This window comes from Geotrypetes seraphini, chromosome 4 (genome assembly GCF_902459505.1).
Source record: "Geotrypetes seraphini chromosome 4, aGeoSer1.1, whole genome shotgun sequence".
In the NCBI taxonomy this organism is placed as follows: domain Eukaryota; kingdom Metazoa; phylum Chordata; class Amphibia; order Gymnophiona; family Dermophiidae; genus Geotrypetes; species Geotrypetes seraphini.
The window spans coordinates 166501417-166521388 of NC_047087.1; the positions used below are offsets into that span (position 1 = coordinate 166501417).

Sequence of the window (19972 nt, forward strand, 5' to 3'; positions counted from 1 at the left end):
TAGCCAGCCATTCACTCAGGCTCCGGAATACTTATTTGCTGTTTTCTATTAAAAGCTATCATGGATATGATGAAACCGCGAATAACATGGTGGGAGACCTGGCCTGTTCCTGAAGGAGAGGCAAAACACAGTGAAGATACTGCTGGGAATCAGTGATTTCTCTATGCAAGCTTATGTAATTTGGGGGAGGAGCCAGCAAGCTAAAAACCATGAATAATCGAAACCGCGAATATGGAGGGAGAAGTGTAACTGTATATGTAGTGGGCAAGAGCTTAGGGGGTGCATAACAGTAGCACTGCTTTAGGCTTGTGCTACAAGAGCACATAGAGGGGCAAACAACAAACAATTTGTATGTTGTGACCAATGTTCCCTCTAATTTTTCATAGGCTGTGTGCGCAAAAAATTTAATCTGTGTGCATTTTAAAGAAAAACTAAATTTGTGTGCACTATAAAAATGATTACCAGAGAGCCCGGAGTTCAGTTATGGGCATTTATGGGCAGGTCTTTGAGTTTAGTCTAAATTAACGAAAACACAATGTAATTTTAGTTACACTTTATGTTAGTTACACTTTATGTAACATAAAGTTTCATTTCAATAAACATAAATTATGTTTCATTGAAATGTTTCATTGAGTGCTACCTATAAATAAGGTATCATTGTACTTTATACTTAAAATTTAGAAAATAACAGCAATTTAGTTTTCAAAGTTTTTCCCTGCGATCTTTCATATTTATCCAGTCCGAATAAATTATGTCAAGATCTGTTGAGCCTCCATCTTGAAGGTGACTCTTAACACGCATCAGCATTTCCAAATGTTCTAAATGTAAACGATTCCTTTGTTTAGTCTTCAAATTGTTCATTAGACTAAAACCACGCTCACAATCTGAACTAGATGCTAAGAATGTGGCACCATGTCCATCAATTTTGCTAAATCTGCAAATTGATCATTCTGAAATGCAAATTTCATCATATCTGGAAAACTGTTTATCAGATTGCTTTTGATTTTTTCTGCAACAAGGAATTTAAAGTCATTGTATTGCTGAATAATAACACTTTCCTCCGGAAGAAATTGTTTATACTTTAAACAAAGAGATCTGACATGTCCATTTCCGAAGTCAAAGTCGCATTGTGATATTGCTGTACAGTCAAAAGCAAACCATTTCTCAACGTCATTTTCAGGAAATCTTTCACCCAGATGCAAACATAGGATGCTGATGAAGATTAATATGGAATTAGTATCCACTGAAACTTTTTCTCCAGACCTCATCCTGTTGTGAAGTTTCAAGTTTATTAAGTTTCAAGTTTATTAAAGTTTTTGATTAATCGCTTAATCATACTTCAAAGCGATGAACATACATTAAAAAAACAATTAAAATTACAATATTAAAAGTAATACATTATTTAAACATAAACATTAAAATAAACTAGACTATATACAAACTTAACAAACAAGAACAAAAAGGCGAAGGGGATTTGAACTACAAATTATTATAGAAAAGGTGATCAGGTAAAAAACACAAGGTTAGGAATTTAAGATGCATGGTCAAATACAACATTATTAATAAATTCAAGATTAAGAATTATTGCTCAAAAGCATCTTTGAAAATGAATGTTTTTAAATTAGTCTTAAATTTATCAATATTATGTTCTTCTCTTAAATAAATTGGAAGAGAATTCCAGATTTGTGGGGCAGTAACGGAAAAGATAAATTGTCGTCTAGTGTTGATAAATTGTCATCTAGTGAGAGAAGGAATTGTCAGTAAATGTTGTTCGTTTGACCGCAATGTTCTGTTTGAGGAGTAAGGAATCAGTGATTTAAAAATAAATGCGGGTGTTTTAAAAAAGTATTGATTTAAAAGTGAGTAGGCATAGTTTATAAGTTATTCTATGAGATACCGGAAGCCAATGAGCGTTCTTAAGAAGTGGTGTTACGTGATCAAATTTTTTTGTTTTTGTTATAAATTTGATGGAAGTATTTTGTATGATTTGTAGACGTCTAATTTCACTTTGTGCAATTCCTTTAAAAAGGGCGTTGCAGTAATCGATTTTAGAGATTACTAAGGAGTGGATAAGAATATTAAGTGATTTAGAACAAAGATATTGTGAAAGGGAACGGATTTGACGAAGTCTATAGAAAGATGATTTGACGATACTACCAATATGTTCGTGAAAAGTTAATTTACTGTCGAATATAACTCCTAGGATTTTAATGGTATTAACCAATTGCAAGGGAATATTTTTTTATAGTAATAGGGGCAATAAGTTTAGGAGTTTCTTTCCATGGGAAAAGCATCGTCTTTGTTTTTTCAATATTAAGGGCTAACCTATTTATATCTAACCATTGATAAATTTGTTCAAGTTTATTGTTAATTGCTATGATATCCAAAGAAGACTGTTGACTTTATCACTCCACTTAACCTTGTCGCCTAAGTATTGCATTTGAAGTTTGTTCAATTTACCCTGTGCAAGATTATAAGCTTCCAATGGTATCAAACCATGTTTTTGGAATACCATGGTTAAGGAAGCCAGTTCTGATAAGACATCATTCAAAACTTCAAGTGTAATATGAAATTGTTCACTGTTCAGCTTCTTATAGCAGTACTTTGCAATAGGATCATTATCTTTGTCTTCTTCAAAATATTTTAACAGGGGATCATAATTTCGAATAATTGCTTTAAGTGCAAAGTGTCTAGATAACCAGCGCACTTCATTCAGAGGTCTGAAAGTAATTGATTCACATTCAGATGCATCTGCTATTTCTTGAAATTTGCATCGTTTAGTAGAAGACCGACAGAACACCGTGTACACAGTTCTCATTGCAGTTTCTACTTCTTTCATCAATTTTACTTCTTTCCATGAATCAGAAAGTCCCAAATCTTCCCAATGTGCAACACAATGTTGCTGCACTAAATGTGGAATGTCTTTTCTCAGCTGTGCTGCAACAGCATCTATTTTGCCCAACATAACAGAGCACCATCAGAGGTGAGCATAACCATTTTATTCAGGTCAAATTCATGTTTCCTATAGAATTCCCTAATTGCTGTTACTATTGATGTAGCATCATATGCTTCCAACTGTAGCATCCCATGTCCTATACTCATTTGAATTGACTGGCTGATACTTAAAGTAGAGTATTAAGTACTTGTTGACAGAAATGTCTGTGCTTTCATCAACAGTTAACATATGATACGTTGCTAATTTAATGTCTGCCATGCGATCATCTTGCACGATTCCATTGATAATTCCAAGAAATTCAAACGCATAGTTTTTGCTTCTCCAGCTATCAGATATACTAACATACTTCGCCATGTGCTCATTGATATCTTGAACAAAGAGCATTGAGATATTCATCTTAATAGCCAGCACAACACTGTCGACAAGAACCTTAATTTCATCAGGACTGGAACGCTTCCATTCATTACTAATTTGCCTGTTTTCTTTTTTGGTTGGGCTTTCAAGCAACATGTTAACTAGTCCCCCTCTTAAATTTGGATTTTTACTTCTGAGTTTCCTAATATTGTTGGTATAAGATTTACTTGATAGATGGCATTTCAGAAAGTCCAGTTTCCAAACATCATCCCATATTTTTCCAGTAGAGAATTTTCCAGTTGCTTTGGCATCTTGACAATAACAACACACAACTCCATTGTCTTCCTCATAGGTAAATATTTCACACAGTTGAACACGCATTGTATTTTGAGATTCCGGTGTCTCCATTTCAACAATTTCTTCAAGCTATTCAGACCTAAAAGCAGTTGCAGCTCTCTTGCGTTTTACACTTTTCACCATTCGTGGTTTAGACATTTTAAGAGTTATATCTGGTTGCAATTTAATAAACAAATACAGTTATACAACCGCAGTACCATGCTGCACACTACGATTCCACGAAATAAATAATATGGCGGAACTTCAGGAAGTCAAAGAATCGGACGTGTTTCATATCCTATGGGCCATAGGCTATGGCCCTATGGGGCACGTGACGTGTCAAATTCAACTGCCAAAGATAACGGAATCACGTGAATGACTTAAAATTTATATTATAGCGCTTCAATAAATGTGATAAATGGGAAATCGGAACAGCTGGTCTTCTGCAACATTTCATTTTAGCAGTGAAAATCATTTTAGGCAAAAATTTATTTTTTTGTGCACGCTATTTTAATTTGTGTGCACGCGCACAAGCGCACAGCTTAGAGAGAACAGTGGTTGTGACAGGTGACTGAGATGGGAAGCATCCACATATGCTCTCCTTTTCCTATACAGATGGCACATCTGAGGAGGATGCAGGACCTAGTGGGCAGCAATGTCATGGTGGGCCAGGAGACAGGCAGAGGCAGGGAGTTAGTCCTAGCTGCTGGCCCATGAAAGCCTGCAGGAGCAGCCAATGGAACATGCTGAGAAGGCGACAGCAACTGTGGCAGGGGAGGCTGAAGATGAGGATGCCATTTTGAGTCAAACAGGGCCTTAAGCCACTCCCACTGCATCCCACGATGTATTAGGAGGGGGAAGGCCTGACATTCTGAACAAGTGGCCCTATAGGCAGAAGGGAATGTGCTCCCAATGCTGTTCAGATAGGGTAGGGCAATTTGATACCACATCTGAACAGCTTGCTTAAATGCGTTTTTCATGTGGACGTCTTTATATTTGAGAATGTCAAAAAAAGATAGATGTAATATGGGTTAAAACATCTTTATTGTTTATTTTTTTAAAAAGTTAGATGTGTGGCAGTTTTGAGAATGGACATTTTTACTACAGAATTTCTGGACATCTTTCTCAAACCGTCCAAACTCTTACTTAGACGTCCTATCAAAAATGCTGCGGCATTGAAATCAAATCAAAAAAACAATTCAAAAGGGTGAATTGAATTGAAAACTTTTTCCCTGAATCGGGCAGCACTAGTACAGAGGATAGACATGTGGTAATGGGAATAGAAGGCTGGGGAAGGGGCAAGATGGGAAATGGGAGAACTAGGGGGTGACAGAATGAGATGAAAAGTTGATATGTAGGTGTAAAGTAGAAAGGAGTATGGTGAAATTTGAGTGGACAGGGACAAAAAAAAGGAAGGAAAGAGCTAAAAAGGAAAAATCAGTACGTCAAGAGACAGATACTGTATATTAAGGGAACAAGGCAGGAGAGAGGGGAATTGAAAAAAAGAGACAACAGCCATTGGAAACAGAAGAAAGATAGGAAAGCAGACAAGTACCAGTAACTAGAACCAACATAATAGAATATGAAACTGTCCAGAAAGCAAAGGTAGAATGGAATGTATTAATTGAAATGTTAGCTTTGGGACATATTAATTGCAGATGTCTTTGTTCTGTATTCAGTACAAAATATGGAGCCTCTTTTTCAGGTTTTGTATTTCACAATGTGCCTGGTAATGGAGAGCTTTGTGTTGCTATTGCTCCGGTAACATGAAAATCAGGATTTTCTTTTGTATGGTGACTTCCATGGAGAAATGTTCTAGTTCTGATCTGCACGTTGTGGAGAGATAGAATATCAATTCCCATATAACTAATTTTATTATGGTGTGTTAAACTAAGCTTTTCTTTTGCATTTTGCTCCTTGTTGTTTAAGTAATATGCATCTCCTTTCTGTTTTTGCAGAAAAGCAAGTTAAAGTAAGTGTGGTGAGAAACTGGTTCTTTGAGTTTGTCTGGCAGGATCTACTGTTTTGCTTTAAACATGGGTGACCTGAGCCTAAAAGGAGTGGTGCACGAGGCTCTGCTGTCATTTAATGTGTTTCTGAAGCTGCTACCCTCTAAGAAGAAGCTGCCATAGGCAGCTGGCCAGTCTTGCCTAATAGTTGGGACAGCCCTTGCCCCACCCTCATTTTGGTTGCTCGGGGGAGGGGAGCACCAGCTCATTCCTCGCCTCAGGCAGAAGATTGCCTGAGCCACCCCTGATAGTGCCTATAAATGCCAAAGGTTTGTAGGGCCCAGGGGGACGAGGTGCAGAAGGAGGTAGGAAGGCAATGCCAGATCCATAGGAAGGAAGTGGAGGGGGGTGGAGGAACTTAAGGAGAGCTTCTAGATCTGCATGAGTAGGGTTACCAAATGTCCGGAATCCGGATTTCCCCTGGCCTGCTCGTACTCGGTGGGGGGAGGGCATGATCGCCGGGGAAAGAGGGCTTGAGCTCCCTCTTGCCCCAATGTTGTCGGGGGGGTCGCGGTTCAACGGGGCAAGAGGGCTTGGGCTCACACTTGCCCTGATGTTGTCGGGGGGGGAGGGTCGCGGTTCAACGGGGCAAGGGGGCTTGGGCTCCCTCTTGCCCCGATGTTGTTGGGGGGGTTTTCACGATTTGACATGGCAGGAGCGCTTGGGCACCCTCCTGCCTGGATCGTTGTATGGGGGGGGGGGGATTCTGTAACCGGTGTTGTTTTTGACAGGCACCGGTTACAGAATCCAGCTTTTAGGCAAAGGACTGTTGGACGTTTGGGGCTTAGGCGTTTTTTTGGTTCATTATGGGCAAAAAGTGTAGACGTCGTGGGGGTGTTCTTGTAGACGTAGTGGTGATCTGGGCGTTTAGTAGAGGCAGGCCATAATCAAAACAAGGACGTTTGTTTTGGTTATGGACACTTTCCCTGCTTCTGCTTTTGAATGTTTAAGGACTTAGGCCAAAAGGGGACTTAGATGTTTTTTTTAATTATGCCCCTCCACGTTTATTTTTACTTTTTATACCACTTTTTCTGGAAAAATAAACAGGCCAAGGTGGTGTACACAAGAAATAAAAACAATTCTAAAAGTTTAAGAAAATTAACTCCATTTAAAACAGGATAGCAGACACGTGCAAACAAGACCACTTGCTCAGTAACACATATCTGAATTAAATGGAGTCTCATGGTCTCAGAGAAGTCACTTGTGAGGGAGGCAGGTTGAAAGCTAAAGAAAAGACAAAAACATTTTTTATTTTTAATGTGTTTCAAGTTAAATCATTATGCATCACAGAATAGCACAATAATTAAACCATAACATTAAAGAAAAGAAGAAAATGGTCCTGTTCAAAAGTTTGAATACCCTTAGGACCTGATTCTGCAAATGGGCGTCCCAATAGTAGGTGGCGGTAGGCATCCTACCATATGGCAGCCAATTGGGACGCACATTTTTTTAAAAAATTTCCCGAGGCAGGACACCCACACTTTAGGTGTTTGTCGTGGGTCTATGGAGATGAGTAGGACACTTAAGCTTGCCCAAGACTCGGTGTGGGCTCGCCCAGAAATGGCCTTGAGCGAGTTTAAGTATCCCTATGTGTCTCCCCAGAGCTGCAACAGATGCCTGAAATATAGGCCTGCAAAATGCTAGCCTACATTTCATTGGAAAAGTAGAAAAACCGGCTGAACTAATCAGGGCATGGGAATCCCCAATAAGCTGAGCCGGCAAGACTCCTCAAAACCGTGGCTTCGGGGAGTCCTGCCAGCTCTGCCAATCTCAGGGGGTCTTCTGCCACAGCAGAGTATTTTCCCCCTGATCAGCTGAGCAGGCAGGACTCCCTAAAGCCACAGTTTTGGGGAGTCCTGCTGGCCCAGCTGATCGTGGAACCCTGTGCTGCGATCAGTTCAGCTGGCGCGTCTAGATTTACAATTGAAATATGGGATTCTCTAACCAAAGCCAGTCGACATGAGCGCCAGTTAGAGAGTTGGGGGATTAGGCATCTGTTTTGTAGGGCACCAGTACGTGATTCTCAGCCACTTCATATGCGGCTGCTGAGACCGGGGTCCTATACAGAATCAGGGCCCTAGTTCTTAATATTGTGTATTGCCCTCTTTTCTGATAATTGTAAATGAGGCCTTTTATTTTCTTATGTGGTAAAGCTGCACATTCTTCTTGGCAAAAAGTCTCCAGCTTTATGTAAATTCTTTGGTTGTCTAGCATGATGAACTGCATGATTGGAGTTCTCCCTAAAGTGTCTTAGTGATGTTGAGGTCAGGACACTCTGATGGGCCTCTTCAGAACCTTCGCTTTTTTTCTGCTGCAGCCAGTGAAGGGTCAACTTGGCCTTATGTTTCAGATCATTGTCATATTGGAAAGTCCAAGTGCATCCTATGTGCAGCTTCCTGGCTGATGAATGCAAATTCTCCTCCAATATTTTCTTTTTTTTTATTATAATTCTTTATTCATTTTATAACTTACATCAAGTACATCAACATTGGTATTAACATTTTAACATAGATATATCACTTGAAATTCTACAATTAATCTTATCAAATTAAATTTATCCCCTTCACTCCCATCCTTTTATATTTCATAAAAACATTTTCCAATAATACATACCCCCCTCCCCCACCCAATTTCTATTTGTACTAATCAGGGAAGAAAAATATATACTCATTCTTTACAATAATCTGATAATGGCCTCCACGCATCCTGAAATTTATTAAAGTTCCCTTTTTGAATGGCTAATGTTCTTTCCATTTTATAAATATGGCATACTGAATTCCACCAAAAACTAAAGTTCAATCTTGACTCCAAATTGATTTCCAAAATTCCATAATAAATGGACAATAGAATAATAAATGGTCTAAAGTCACATATTTCAAAACAGCAGAGATCCACTTGCATGCTCCACATTAGACCTTGATGAATCCTCTTCAAACACAGCATTTATGTTGTGACAATAAAAGTTCAATTTTGGTCTTATTACCTCAAATTATTTTGTATCAGAAATTTTGAGGCTTGTCTATGTGCTCTTTGACATATTGTAAGTGGGTGGACACTGGTGCAGCAATGGCTTTTTTGCTCTACCAGGCAGCCCATTTCAGTTCAAATATCTCTGAATTGTACATGCTGAAACAGCCATACAACTTTGTTTCAGAGAATCCTGTATTTCAGTAGAAATCCCTACAAAGTTTCCTGGCAGTTGTGTCTGAATTCTTTCTGACCGTGACTTGGTATTAACAGAACCCATAATATTCCATTTCTTGATCAAAGTCTGAACAGCACTGATTGGTATTTTCATATCTTTGGATGCCTTTTTATGTCCTTCTTCTGTTTATAAAATTGAACTACTTTTGCTCACAGATCCTTTGATGGTTCTTTTGCTTTCCTCATGCTTAGTTACCAAGAAAGTGCAGCCATGGATGAAATGCAAAAGGGCTTCTCAAGAGCTAAGAAACTCATTGACTATAGACACTAATTACAATCAAACAAGGCACAGATGTTGATACTTACCCTTCATTGCCATCTCACTCTGTGTGTGTCAACATGTGTATATTATCAGCCCAAATATTCAAGGGTGTGTAAAATTTTGATCAGAGCGATCTGTGTGAGTTCAGTTATTATGATTACTAAAGGACATACACAATTCTGTGATGATAGCTTCACTTGACCAATATTTCTAAATTAAAAAATGGAGTTTTGCATGATCACTCATATTTTTCACAAATGGTACACATCTTACAAATTCTGCCAGGGGTATGTAAACTTATGAGCACAACTGTAAATTGAGTCTTATAAAACAGTTTTCTTAATATACCGTATTTTTCAGTATATATTTCCTCCTCTACATGGGGATGCGTCTGGTGGTCTGGTGATTTTGGTGCTAAGCAGCCCGCAGCCCACAGTCAGAAGCAGCCCAAAGCTGCCTGTACCCGAAGCCGCCAGCAGCCGTAGCAGCCTACCCGCAGCTCACACTCAGAAGCCGCCTGCAGCCGAAGGAGCCAGTCCGAAACCACCCTGGTACCTTTTTAAAGTTGTGTTGCTCTCCTGGAACTTTAAAAATGTATCGGGGAGGGAGGTGAAAGGTGTATTCGCTTCATAAGACACACCCACTTTTCCACTCCGTTAATTGCCTAACTCAAAAATCTCAATTTTATAAAAAGAAGGTGCCTAGCTCAAAGTGCCTACACTAACCCCCTCTTCTACGAAACTGTGCTAGCAGTTTCTAGTACGGGGAGACGCACTGAATGGCCCACACTGCTTCTGACTCTCAAAGAGTTCCTATGAGTGTTGGGAGCAGCGCGGACTATTCAGCGCGGCTCTCTGCGCTAAAAACTGCTAATGCAGTTTAATAGAAGAGGGGGTAAAAGTGGGCTCTGATATCAGCACTTAACTTTAGGCATGGAAACCCTGGCATGAATTGGAGACAACTAAATGTTAGGATGCTGAGTGCCGCCTAAGCACATTTATGCGACACTGAGCTTAATTCTATAATGGATGCCTAAGTTTTATAGAATTGATGCTGATATCAGTGCCTAACTTTAGGCAGACTTTATAGAATCAGGGCCAGAGAAAATATGGACTGTGGCCATGGAGAGAAAAGAATTGCCCACTCAACAAGGAAACTCTGTCAACACAGTTAAGAAAGAGGAAACCAGAATCTGGAGCCAACATAATAAGAAAATAAAATGACTAAAGAAAAGTAGAAAAAAATTATTTTCTATTTATTGTTTGGAATATGTCAATTTTTGGAATTTGCTTCTGCCAGAATTGACTTTAGACATAGGCGTTAGAATGGTGGAGGAGGGGTGGGGAGGGAAGGGGAGCACAGAGGCTATGGCAGGCAGGCAGCATGCTCATAGAAGTGGCATTTTGCCGCCAGCTAGCATACCTACTGGTCGGCTCTCTCTGCTTCATCCCTTCCTCGACTACTTTCCACCCCTGAGTGTCTACCTTCAATTTCTTGTAAAAGCACAGATTTCCTGAAGCTGCCCAAGCGGAAAAAGGAAGTTGTCAGAGAGGGTGTGCAGCAGTGGAGAAAAGACGCTGGGACTGGTGGCAGTGCAGTGCTGCACTTTCACAAGAAATTTAAGGTAGACACGTGAGGAGGGGGGAAGGACAACATGTCAAGGAAGGGCCGCAGCAGAGAGAGAGCTGACCAACAGGTACGCTGGCCAGTAGCAAGATGCTTCCACCGGAGTGCCACCTAGAAATAAGGCCCCACTCGAGCCATTTCAATTCAGGGTAGAGGTAGAAAGGGAGCGATATAGGACTTGGGGGAGGGAGTGGGAAGAGAGAAATGTTGGACTCAAATGAGGGAAGGAGGAAGATATGTGAGACTCAGAAATAGGGTAAGGGAGGGAGAGGAGATGCCTGATTTCTGAGGGATAAGGAGAAATGGACTTGGAGAAGTGACAGAGGGGGTGAGTGAGAAGGGTTTGTTGGAACACAGAAAAAAAGAAGGAAGGAAGGAGGGAGGGGGCACAAAAGTGGGACACAGAATGGAGAGAGGGTACATGTTGGGAGAGAGGGGGCACAAGCTTGGGACAAAGCCTGAAAGGAAAGAGGGTGGGGACATGAACATGGGACATTGAAGGGAGGGAGGGGCATAAACTTGGGACATAGGATGAAGGGAGGAAAGGAAAGAGATGCTGAGGTGGAGGAGGGAATAGAAAGGGAAAATTGTTGAGCATGGGTGTGAGTGAGAAGGAAAGAAATGGTGCACACAGGGAATGGAAGAAAGAGGAGAATTGTTGGGCACAGGGAGGGAGAGATTTATTGGACATGATGGTGGGAGAGGAGTGAGGCAGAGAGAGATGAGAAGGAAAAATGTTAGATGTGGTGGAGAGGGAACAGTGAGACAAATGGACATGGATGCAAGAGGGATGAATTTTAGATATATTGGTGGAGGGAATGGAGGAAGAGATGTGGCACAGTGATGGAGAGGGGTAATAGAAGAAGAAATGTTGGGCATGGGACTGGAGGGCAGGGGTGAAAGATGCACAAAGTCTGGGAGATAAGAGAAGAAGAAATGTTGGATGTGGTGTTAGAGGGAGCTGAAGAGATGCACTCTGGATCCCTCCCTCTCTCTCTTTCTTACCCAACTCCCTTTGCAGCAAGGATGAGAATGAGAGAGAGAGAGAGAGACGTTGCACATGGGGGTGGAGGAGAGAGGAAGAAATACAGTGGTTACCATTATGTATTGTTATGAAAAATAAAAAGAAGACATGGCATTTACAATTAGTCACCAAAAAGGGAGCCCAAGGAGCCTCAACGACGAGACAATCATGGCACAACAAAGGAGTCGTGACAATGTGATGTCAATAATTCAGCCATAATGATGGGGGCAGGGTCTGAGGTGGAACTTGGGCAGGCCTGGGGCGGGATCTAAGGCAGAGGTTTTCAGCCCCCTCAAATAAAAAAAGCATTCTGCTGCCTATGGCTTTAGACATAGCTTGGGCCCAGGAGAAAAACTTCACTCATTGGTCTTCAGTCTCCAGCAAAGTAGTGGCATGGGCCACCCGTGGCATCTTATACACATCTCATCCAATGTGCCCGTGACATACGCATGTCCCCTGCACCTTAAACATTTTATCACTGCACACACCACACATCTATAGTTCAGTTGTTTGGGGAAGCTAAAGTGAGGCATGGTTAAGGTGAGGTTATGAGGTAGGGCTATGGTCACAGTATGGGGAAGGCTGAAAACAAACACAGCAAGTTAAAATCCTTGGGGTGGGGGCCACATCTATGTCAGCAGTAAAAAGGACAGTTCTATACTGTGCAACTGCATCCGCTATCTTTCTTATCTTCCCCTCCCCCATCTTCACCAAGTACCTCTGTTAACAAAGGTAACATATCCAGTAAATATAGTCCAGGAGTTGGGTGCAAAAAAAAATATCCACCAAAATACAGCATATAAAAAAGAATATTATTTGCCATATTCTGGAAATATAAACACGTTCTTTAATCCCAATCCTTCATCTTCCAGTTGTAGTGTTCAGGCACCTCTGTAACAGATAGCCTGTGGTTACTGACGAGCATACAATGATTTACCTGTCAATGTGTTTGGTAGGTTTCCAAATTCCACCAAGCTTCAGGTCTGCTAGCCTATAACTTATTGTTGAGTTGCCATTTAGCATTCTCGCTCCTCCCTCCACCATTCAATATCACTTCTCTATCTCATCCCTGCCAGCCAGCATTGGCTCTAACTTTCTTCCCCTCCTAAGCTGCATATCCCTGTCTCTCTGCAGCCCATCCGGTACTAATTATGTCTCTCTGCCACTTATTCAGCATTGCCTCTCTCTTCCTCAATATATAGTATTGCAGATTGCTCTCTCTCTCTTTCTCCCCCTCCCACCCAATATTGCCCCATTCCTCTTCCTGTCACTCAGTATTGCTTCTCTATCTTTTTCTTAAGCAGCACCTTGTTGCTGTCATTGCAGTTGCCTTCTCCACAGGGACTATGTTACTAAACAAACAGGGAAGACGCATGGGAAAAGCAGCAGCAGTGGTAGACAGAGAGCCAAAGTCCTGCACATCTTCCCTGTTTAGTAGTGTGGGTCTGGCAGAAGTGGCAATAAGGAGGGAGGAAAAGGGTGCTGTATAGCAGTGAATAGGATAAAAGGGAGAGAGAGAAGGACAATACTGGTTGGCAGGAAGGAGAGTTGTGGCACCATAGAATGGGAAGGGAGAGACAAAACAGAGCAATACTAGGAAGGCAGCTGTAGTTAAGAGCACTATTGTGGAAGCCAAAGCCTTAAAATGTCAAGTAGAGCCAGAAAAACCGACCCACTAACTGATATTTAAAAGGACTCATCCCACACAGAAATCTAATATTTCCGAGAGCCCCAAAACAGTAAGGCGCACCCAGAACATTTCCAAAAGCAATTAAAAACATGTTCATGCAACACAAGCAAACAGTGGACCTCGTGACCTTGAAGTGCCGGGACGTCAAGAGTCATAAAGGATTATAAAAGCATTTAAACCTATAACAAAGTCTTAAAACAATGGGACATCAAGAGCTATAAAGGGTCAAAGCTATAACAATTTAGCTCTGACGGATCCTAACCTATGCTGAGACTAAAAGTGACCTCAGATTTTTAAGGATGTGCAGTTCAGATCCGTGAGGTCAGATGCACAGCAGACCTTTGTACACATTTTTTAACCCCACCCCCTAGCCCCAAAACCCAGCTATTTGCCATCCAGTGTCATATTGCGGGGGCTCTCGGAATCAGCGCGGAGGGAGAGATCTGGAGGAAGGGACGATCGGGCTAATTAGCATAAGCCACGGTGTGCCTCCTCCCTCCTTAGCCATTAGGGAAGGCAGAGCCGGGGGCCTGAGCTGAGCATGCAGGGAAAGTTGTAAGCTAAAAGGCGGACTTGTCAATGCACAGACCTCAGATTTTTAAGGACGTGCGGTTTTAGGTCCGCGAGATCCATAAGGTCCGTGTTTTACCCCTTCCCCTAAGAAAGATCTGCTCAGATGCCCAGGAAACTCAGCCGAGACTTAGTAGTGCCGGAACCTATGATGTCAACAAATCAGCCCGCTTGCTATCCACAAGAATGTGAACCCATAACTAAGGTGTTTTTTAAAGGGACCCTTTCCATCAACCAAATCCTGAATGCTATACAAAAACCTGCCATTTTCATTGCAATACAAAAACTGAAACAAAACAGAACAAAAACTCCTAAACTCATGCTATATCTAATATCCCTAAACTAACTCCTTAAAGGAAAACCAAAGTGAATCAAAATAAATATGAATATATATTTAAATATGAAGCAAAAGGCATTATTTCTGAAAATAATTTACAAATTCACAGGAAAGCATACCACTCCACTTCCCGATTCAATCCCCTGGGGTGGACCGTATTAAGTCGGAAAACCCAAAGTTGTTCCTGTTTCCACAGGACTCTTGCAAGGTTACCACCCTAGGGAAGAGAAATGGTTTCAAGCACAATAAATTTGAGGTCCATAAGAGCATGAGTAGGGTTACTAGATTTTCCTGAAGGAAAATCTGGACCCATGGCCATGCCCCAGGCCAGCTCAGTTCAGCCCCTTTCCACCTGTGTCACGCCCTATTCCGTCTCCCAGCCCTACCTCTAGACTGTATCCGTATATGTTTCAAGTTTATTAAAAAAAATTTTATACCACTTAATCAAATTTCTATGCGGTGTACAGTAATTTAAAAAAAATCTTAAAAGAAACAAAACAAGTTGGAGTTAAAATACGATACAGAACTGGGTTAGGTTAGTAGACACATACAAAAACATATATACTAACCACACAATTAGGAAAGAAGGGTAGAACTACAATCTTTGAGAAAAAGCACACTTAGGGGTAAAACAATAGGTGAGGGTAGAAACTGCAATTGTTTTAGTCCTTAAAAGGACAGTTTAATCCAAAACCATCTTGGAATAAGAATGTTTTTAGTTTTGCTTTAAATTGTTTTATCGTGGTTTCGATCCGTAAATGATTCCAAAGAGAGGATGCAGTGACAGCGAAGTTGTTGGATCTCAACGTGTTAATTAGTTTTAATGATGGTACAACAAGGAGATTTTGTGATGTAGAACGAAGAGATTTAGTGGGATAATAGGGAATTAGGAGTCTATCAATAAACTCTGGTTGATTATTTGAGCTAGTTGTAAAAGTTAATAGTAAAATTTTGTAGCTAATTCTATGTTCAACGGGTAGCCAATGTGCGTTGAATAGTAGAGGAGAAACATGGTCATATTTCTTTGCGCCATAAATGATCTTGATAGCAGTATTCTGCACTATCTGAAGGCGTCTTATTTCCTTTTTTGTAGTGCCCTTATAAAGGGCATTACAATAATCTATACAAGAAATTACCAAAGAATGGATTAATGTATTCAGAGATGCTGAGTCTAATAGTTTGGAAAGGGAACGTATCATTCTAAGGCGGTGGAAGCATTTCTGGACCACCGTACTAATATGATTGTGATAGGAAAATTTACAGTCAAGAGTGACTCCTAGCAGCTTTAAAGTGGGTATGACTTTAATTGGAAGGGATTCAAATTTCAAGGGGGCCTGAAGAGTTATTCCCTCTTTAAAGGGAAAAATCATTAGTTTTGATTTATTGATGTTGAGGGACAACCTATTTGAATCTAACCACAATTTGATTTTTTTCTAGTTTGTGGTTGATGAAGCAACATCCTCTATGTTATTAAGATCGATAGGGTGAATTAATTGCACATCATCGGCGTAAGTAAATGTGGTGAAGCCGATGGATAGACCCACAGTCAAAAGAGGGGACATAAAGATGTTAAAAAGTAATGGTGACAGGATAGATCCTTGTGGAATTCCTTGTTTAATGGAAGAAGGCTCAGATGATGTATCGTTAAACATAACCTTGGATGACCTATCTGAAAAGTAAGAGGTGAACCAGTCCATGCGCAAATGCAATGCAATGACATCACACGCATGTGCGCATGATGTCACCGCGTTGCATGTGTAGATGCCCCTTCCTGACACAATTTTGATGGGAAGTATTTCAAAACCTGGACAAAGTGCTGGGTTTTGAAAAGCCGTCCGGACCCCCGGACATTTGGATGGGTAAATTTGGACTTCTGGTAATCCTAAGCATGAGAGCTCTCCTTCCGATGTAAAGCCAGGGGAGCCTCCAACACTTCCCTGCGGATTCTACAAAGATATTCTTGAATACAGTGATGAACAGCCCTTATCATGCATCCAATGTACATCTTTTCACAAGGGTGCAAGATCATGTAAATTGCTACAGTCACTTGTATCACATGACAAAAAAGAAGAACCAGGGAAATCCACCAATTCTAAGGAAAGTGCATGTTTACACACAGAACATCTACCTCATGGACTATGTCCCCCACGGGATTCTGTGTTAGTTAAGGTAACAGTTGTGAATTGAGATTTTGTCAATTGTTCTCTCAAATTGCGATCACGTGAAAATGCAAACCTAGGCTCTTCCTTAAACACATCATGCGCCCTCAAGATATGCCAGTACTGTTTAATAATTTTATTAATGGCAAAAGCTTGAGAAAAATATGGAAGGACACAGATCAACCCAGGACACTGTCTGGGTGGAGTCGACTATAGCAGTATCTCACATGAGGCATATAAAGCCTGCTTGTGCAGGCTTATATCCATCTTTGACATTAACTTTTAACATTCCTTTTTTTTTTTGCTTCCTCCTAAAATCTATCTACTTTTCCATGTCTTCCCTGCCCATCTATCCATGTTTACCATCTTCTCCCCTATTCCCATCTATGTATAAACAACATTTCTTTCATTTTCTTCCCTTCCCCACTCCTCCTCCCTCCCTCTCCCCTTCTCCTTCCCTACCCCTCACATCCATGTGCACCATGTCCTCCCTCTCTCTCCCTTTCCCCTCCATCCCTGTGTACTATCTCCTCCTCTTTTCCTCTCCTATGGACTGATATCTGCCTTCCCCCTTTCCCTCTCCTATGGTCTGAGATCTTTATCCTCTCCTTCCCACAGTCTGGCATCTCTCTCTCTCCTCTTTCCTTTCCCTCCTCCCCCTTTGTGGTCTGGCATCTGTCTATCTTTCCCTTCCCCCCCCCATCCAGTGGTCTGATATCTCTCTCTTTCCCCCATCACATGGTTTGCTATCTCTATCTGCCCCTTCTGTTCCCTTTCTTCCCCTGGAGGTTTGGCATCTTTCCTTCTTTTTCCTCCTCATCCCCATGGTCCAGCATGTCTCTTAGGGTATCCCCCCTGCCCACTGTGTGGGATCCGATGCTTGCTCAGCCAACGCAGCTGTAACTCTTTGCTTCACTCATGCTGCTGATGGCCAAACACGCTGCCTTCAGTGACCCAGAAGCTTTCTCTCTACTATTGCATCCCGCCTATGCAGGGACAGGAAACAGTAGCAGAGAGAAAGCTTCTGGGTTTCCAAAGGCAGCATGTTTGTTTCACTCATGCTGCTGACGGGCAAGTTACAGCAGCGCCGGGTGAGCAAGCACTGGATCCCATGGGGAGTGGGGGAAGGTGTGTGAGCTGCTATAGGGTTACTAGAGGTCCGGTTCACCCGGACAAAAGTTGTAAAATTAAAAAGCCACCCGGACTCCCAATAAAGTCCTCAAAAAGAGAAAATAGCTGGGGAAATAAGGACATCTGGTAACCCTAGTATGCACACACCACTACAGTCTTAAGATGCATATACACCACTGCTACAGAAGTCTTTGATGGAGGTTAATCGGTTTACTTCAATGCATCCAGAGTTGAAAAAACTGCATTGTTGCCCATTGAAAGGACAAATTTTATTTGTTTATGTATTTAACAATTTATATACCACATAAAACTACGCGGTTTACACGTTGCATACATACATATTATCCTGCTCGCCCTTTACTCCCTATACCTATAACACCAACAATAAACAGACACAATTTTTCCCATCCCCCCCCATGGTAGATGACACAATACCAATACAGACATTCTCAAATCAAGGTTTCAACACTTAAAATACAGAAAAACGTTGAATCTTAAGTTCAACACAAAAATTTTTTTAGCACTGTATCTTAAAACTGAAGAGACTGCATAAGCATTAACGAAAAGCTGCGTTTTCAACATTTTCTTAAAGTTCATCTTCCCAGTACAAAATCATAACATACCAGGCAGGGCATTCCAAAATACTGATGATGGTACATAAGATCTTATATGGACAAACACTATTGTATTTACAACAAATAATGTCTGTATATTTACCAAGCAGAACATTGAGATCTGTAAAAAACATTGTGACAAGGTGTTCAGCTATGGAACAAGTTACTGGGTGTGTTCCATTTATGTAAGAGTACTGAACAATTTGGAAAATTGCTTAAGGCACATTATGCAGGTTTTCTTTGACAAATGAATTTTGAAAGAATTATTTTATGATTGTTTTATTGGTAATGGTCTGTATGTGTCTGAATTATTAACCCCCCTTTTACTAAACCGCAATAGAGGTTTCTACCGCAGCCCAGAGCACTAAACACTTTAACACTCATAGGAAGCGGTGTCAGAGAATTTAGCGTCCTGGATTACATTAGAAACCTCTACTGCAGTTTAGTAAAAGGGGGTATGTTTGTTGATTGGGGCCCACCTAGATATTAGGCAGGAGAAAAAGGTTTAAATAAATTAAAAATATATAATTATTTTACTCAGTTTCTTCCTAGTGGCCAGAAACAGCTTTTCAGTTATGTGCCCTGTGACAAGTATGAGGAGGCACTGCCAGACTGAAAATTCCCTTCCACGTTATTTTGGAAAAGGGTGAAAGGAGTGAAGGGGTTGAGGTAATGCTGACGGTAGATGCTGAACATAGAAAAAAGAGAAAAGGGATTGCTGTGCCAAAACAACCATCACTACTGAACTGTGCTAGAGGTGAAAGGACTAGGTGGTCTAAATCCAGCCTTACCTTCTGTCGTAGGCATGCACTTAAAGTTACAGCTACCTGTTTGGAGATGTCTATTGTCATTTTGCAGGGAAGGTAAATCAGAGAAAGAGAGCTAGACCAAGCAGAATGTGCACAACTGATAAAATTAATTTCTTACCTGGCTCTGAGAGGTGCCTGGGCTCCGACAAGTAGCAAAGACTTTTTCTGGCGGATTGGGCTTTGCAAGAAGCTGTTTGACCAGCTCCAGTCCGATGCCACGATTGCAACCAGTTATTAAGAACGTGCAAGGCACTGACTCTGCCATTCTCACTCTGCTGCTATCTCTGCCTCACTTTTTCAGTGGCACTCTCTTTCTTTCCCCTCTGCTCTCTGTTTCTAGAGTTGTTATCTTCCCCTGCTAGGCAGTTTTAAGCCCTTTGGAAAGGTGTCTCCTCCTACTTTTAAACTCCCTGCACAGTGCAGCTTCACCAGGAAAGGAAGTCCACAACTAAAATCTCTAACAGGAGGAATGAATCTATAGTAAGGAGGAAAGAAGGCTAGATGCACAAAACAAGGTCATTAAGACTGTGCGAGTCACTGTTGGCGGATTCTTTGGCTGATTCTGGAACAGCAATCCATGTTCCAACAAGTTTGTATGCACATGATTTGCACAGGGGTTCACCGTAATTCTATCCAATCAGTTGCTGTGAGAGCAATTTTGACACATGCACAGAGCCGATTTGGGGAAGCCTAAACAGCTGAGCGGCAGGGGAAGCCCCAAAGCAGCCTCCTGCCACTCAGCTGTAGGGGCTTTTTTTTTCTTTTATTTTAATGACACAGATGTGCTTGTTACACATGCACAGTAACTGTCCCATTTTTAAAAAGGTGAGCCCCCCCAATGAAGGTCCCTCCCCATCAATCCCCCCAGATCAAAAAAAAAAAAAAATCAGT

The 19972-nt window shown here is 41.2% G+C and overlaps 1 protein-coding gene across 4 annotated transcripts in view; it reads right to left on the reverse strand.

Annotated features, from left to right (window-relative positions):
* The window catches only part of LOC117359509 (C-factor-like), a 232977-nt gene that overhangs the window by 74199 nt on the left and 138806 nt on the right, over window positions 1–19972 (reverse strand). The window contains exon 1 of one of the 4 annotated variants that reach the window (XM_033942424.1): window positions 19200–19923. The exons of the other annotated variants lie outside the window; for them this stretch is intronic. Coding sequence (XP_033798315.1) covers window positions 19200–19346 — 147 coding nt within the window. The 5' untranslated portion in view covers window positions 19347–19923. Of the gene's footprint in view, window positions 1–19199; window positions 19924–19972 lie in introns of those variants that run through there. 4 annotated transcript variants of the gene reach the window in all.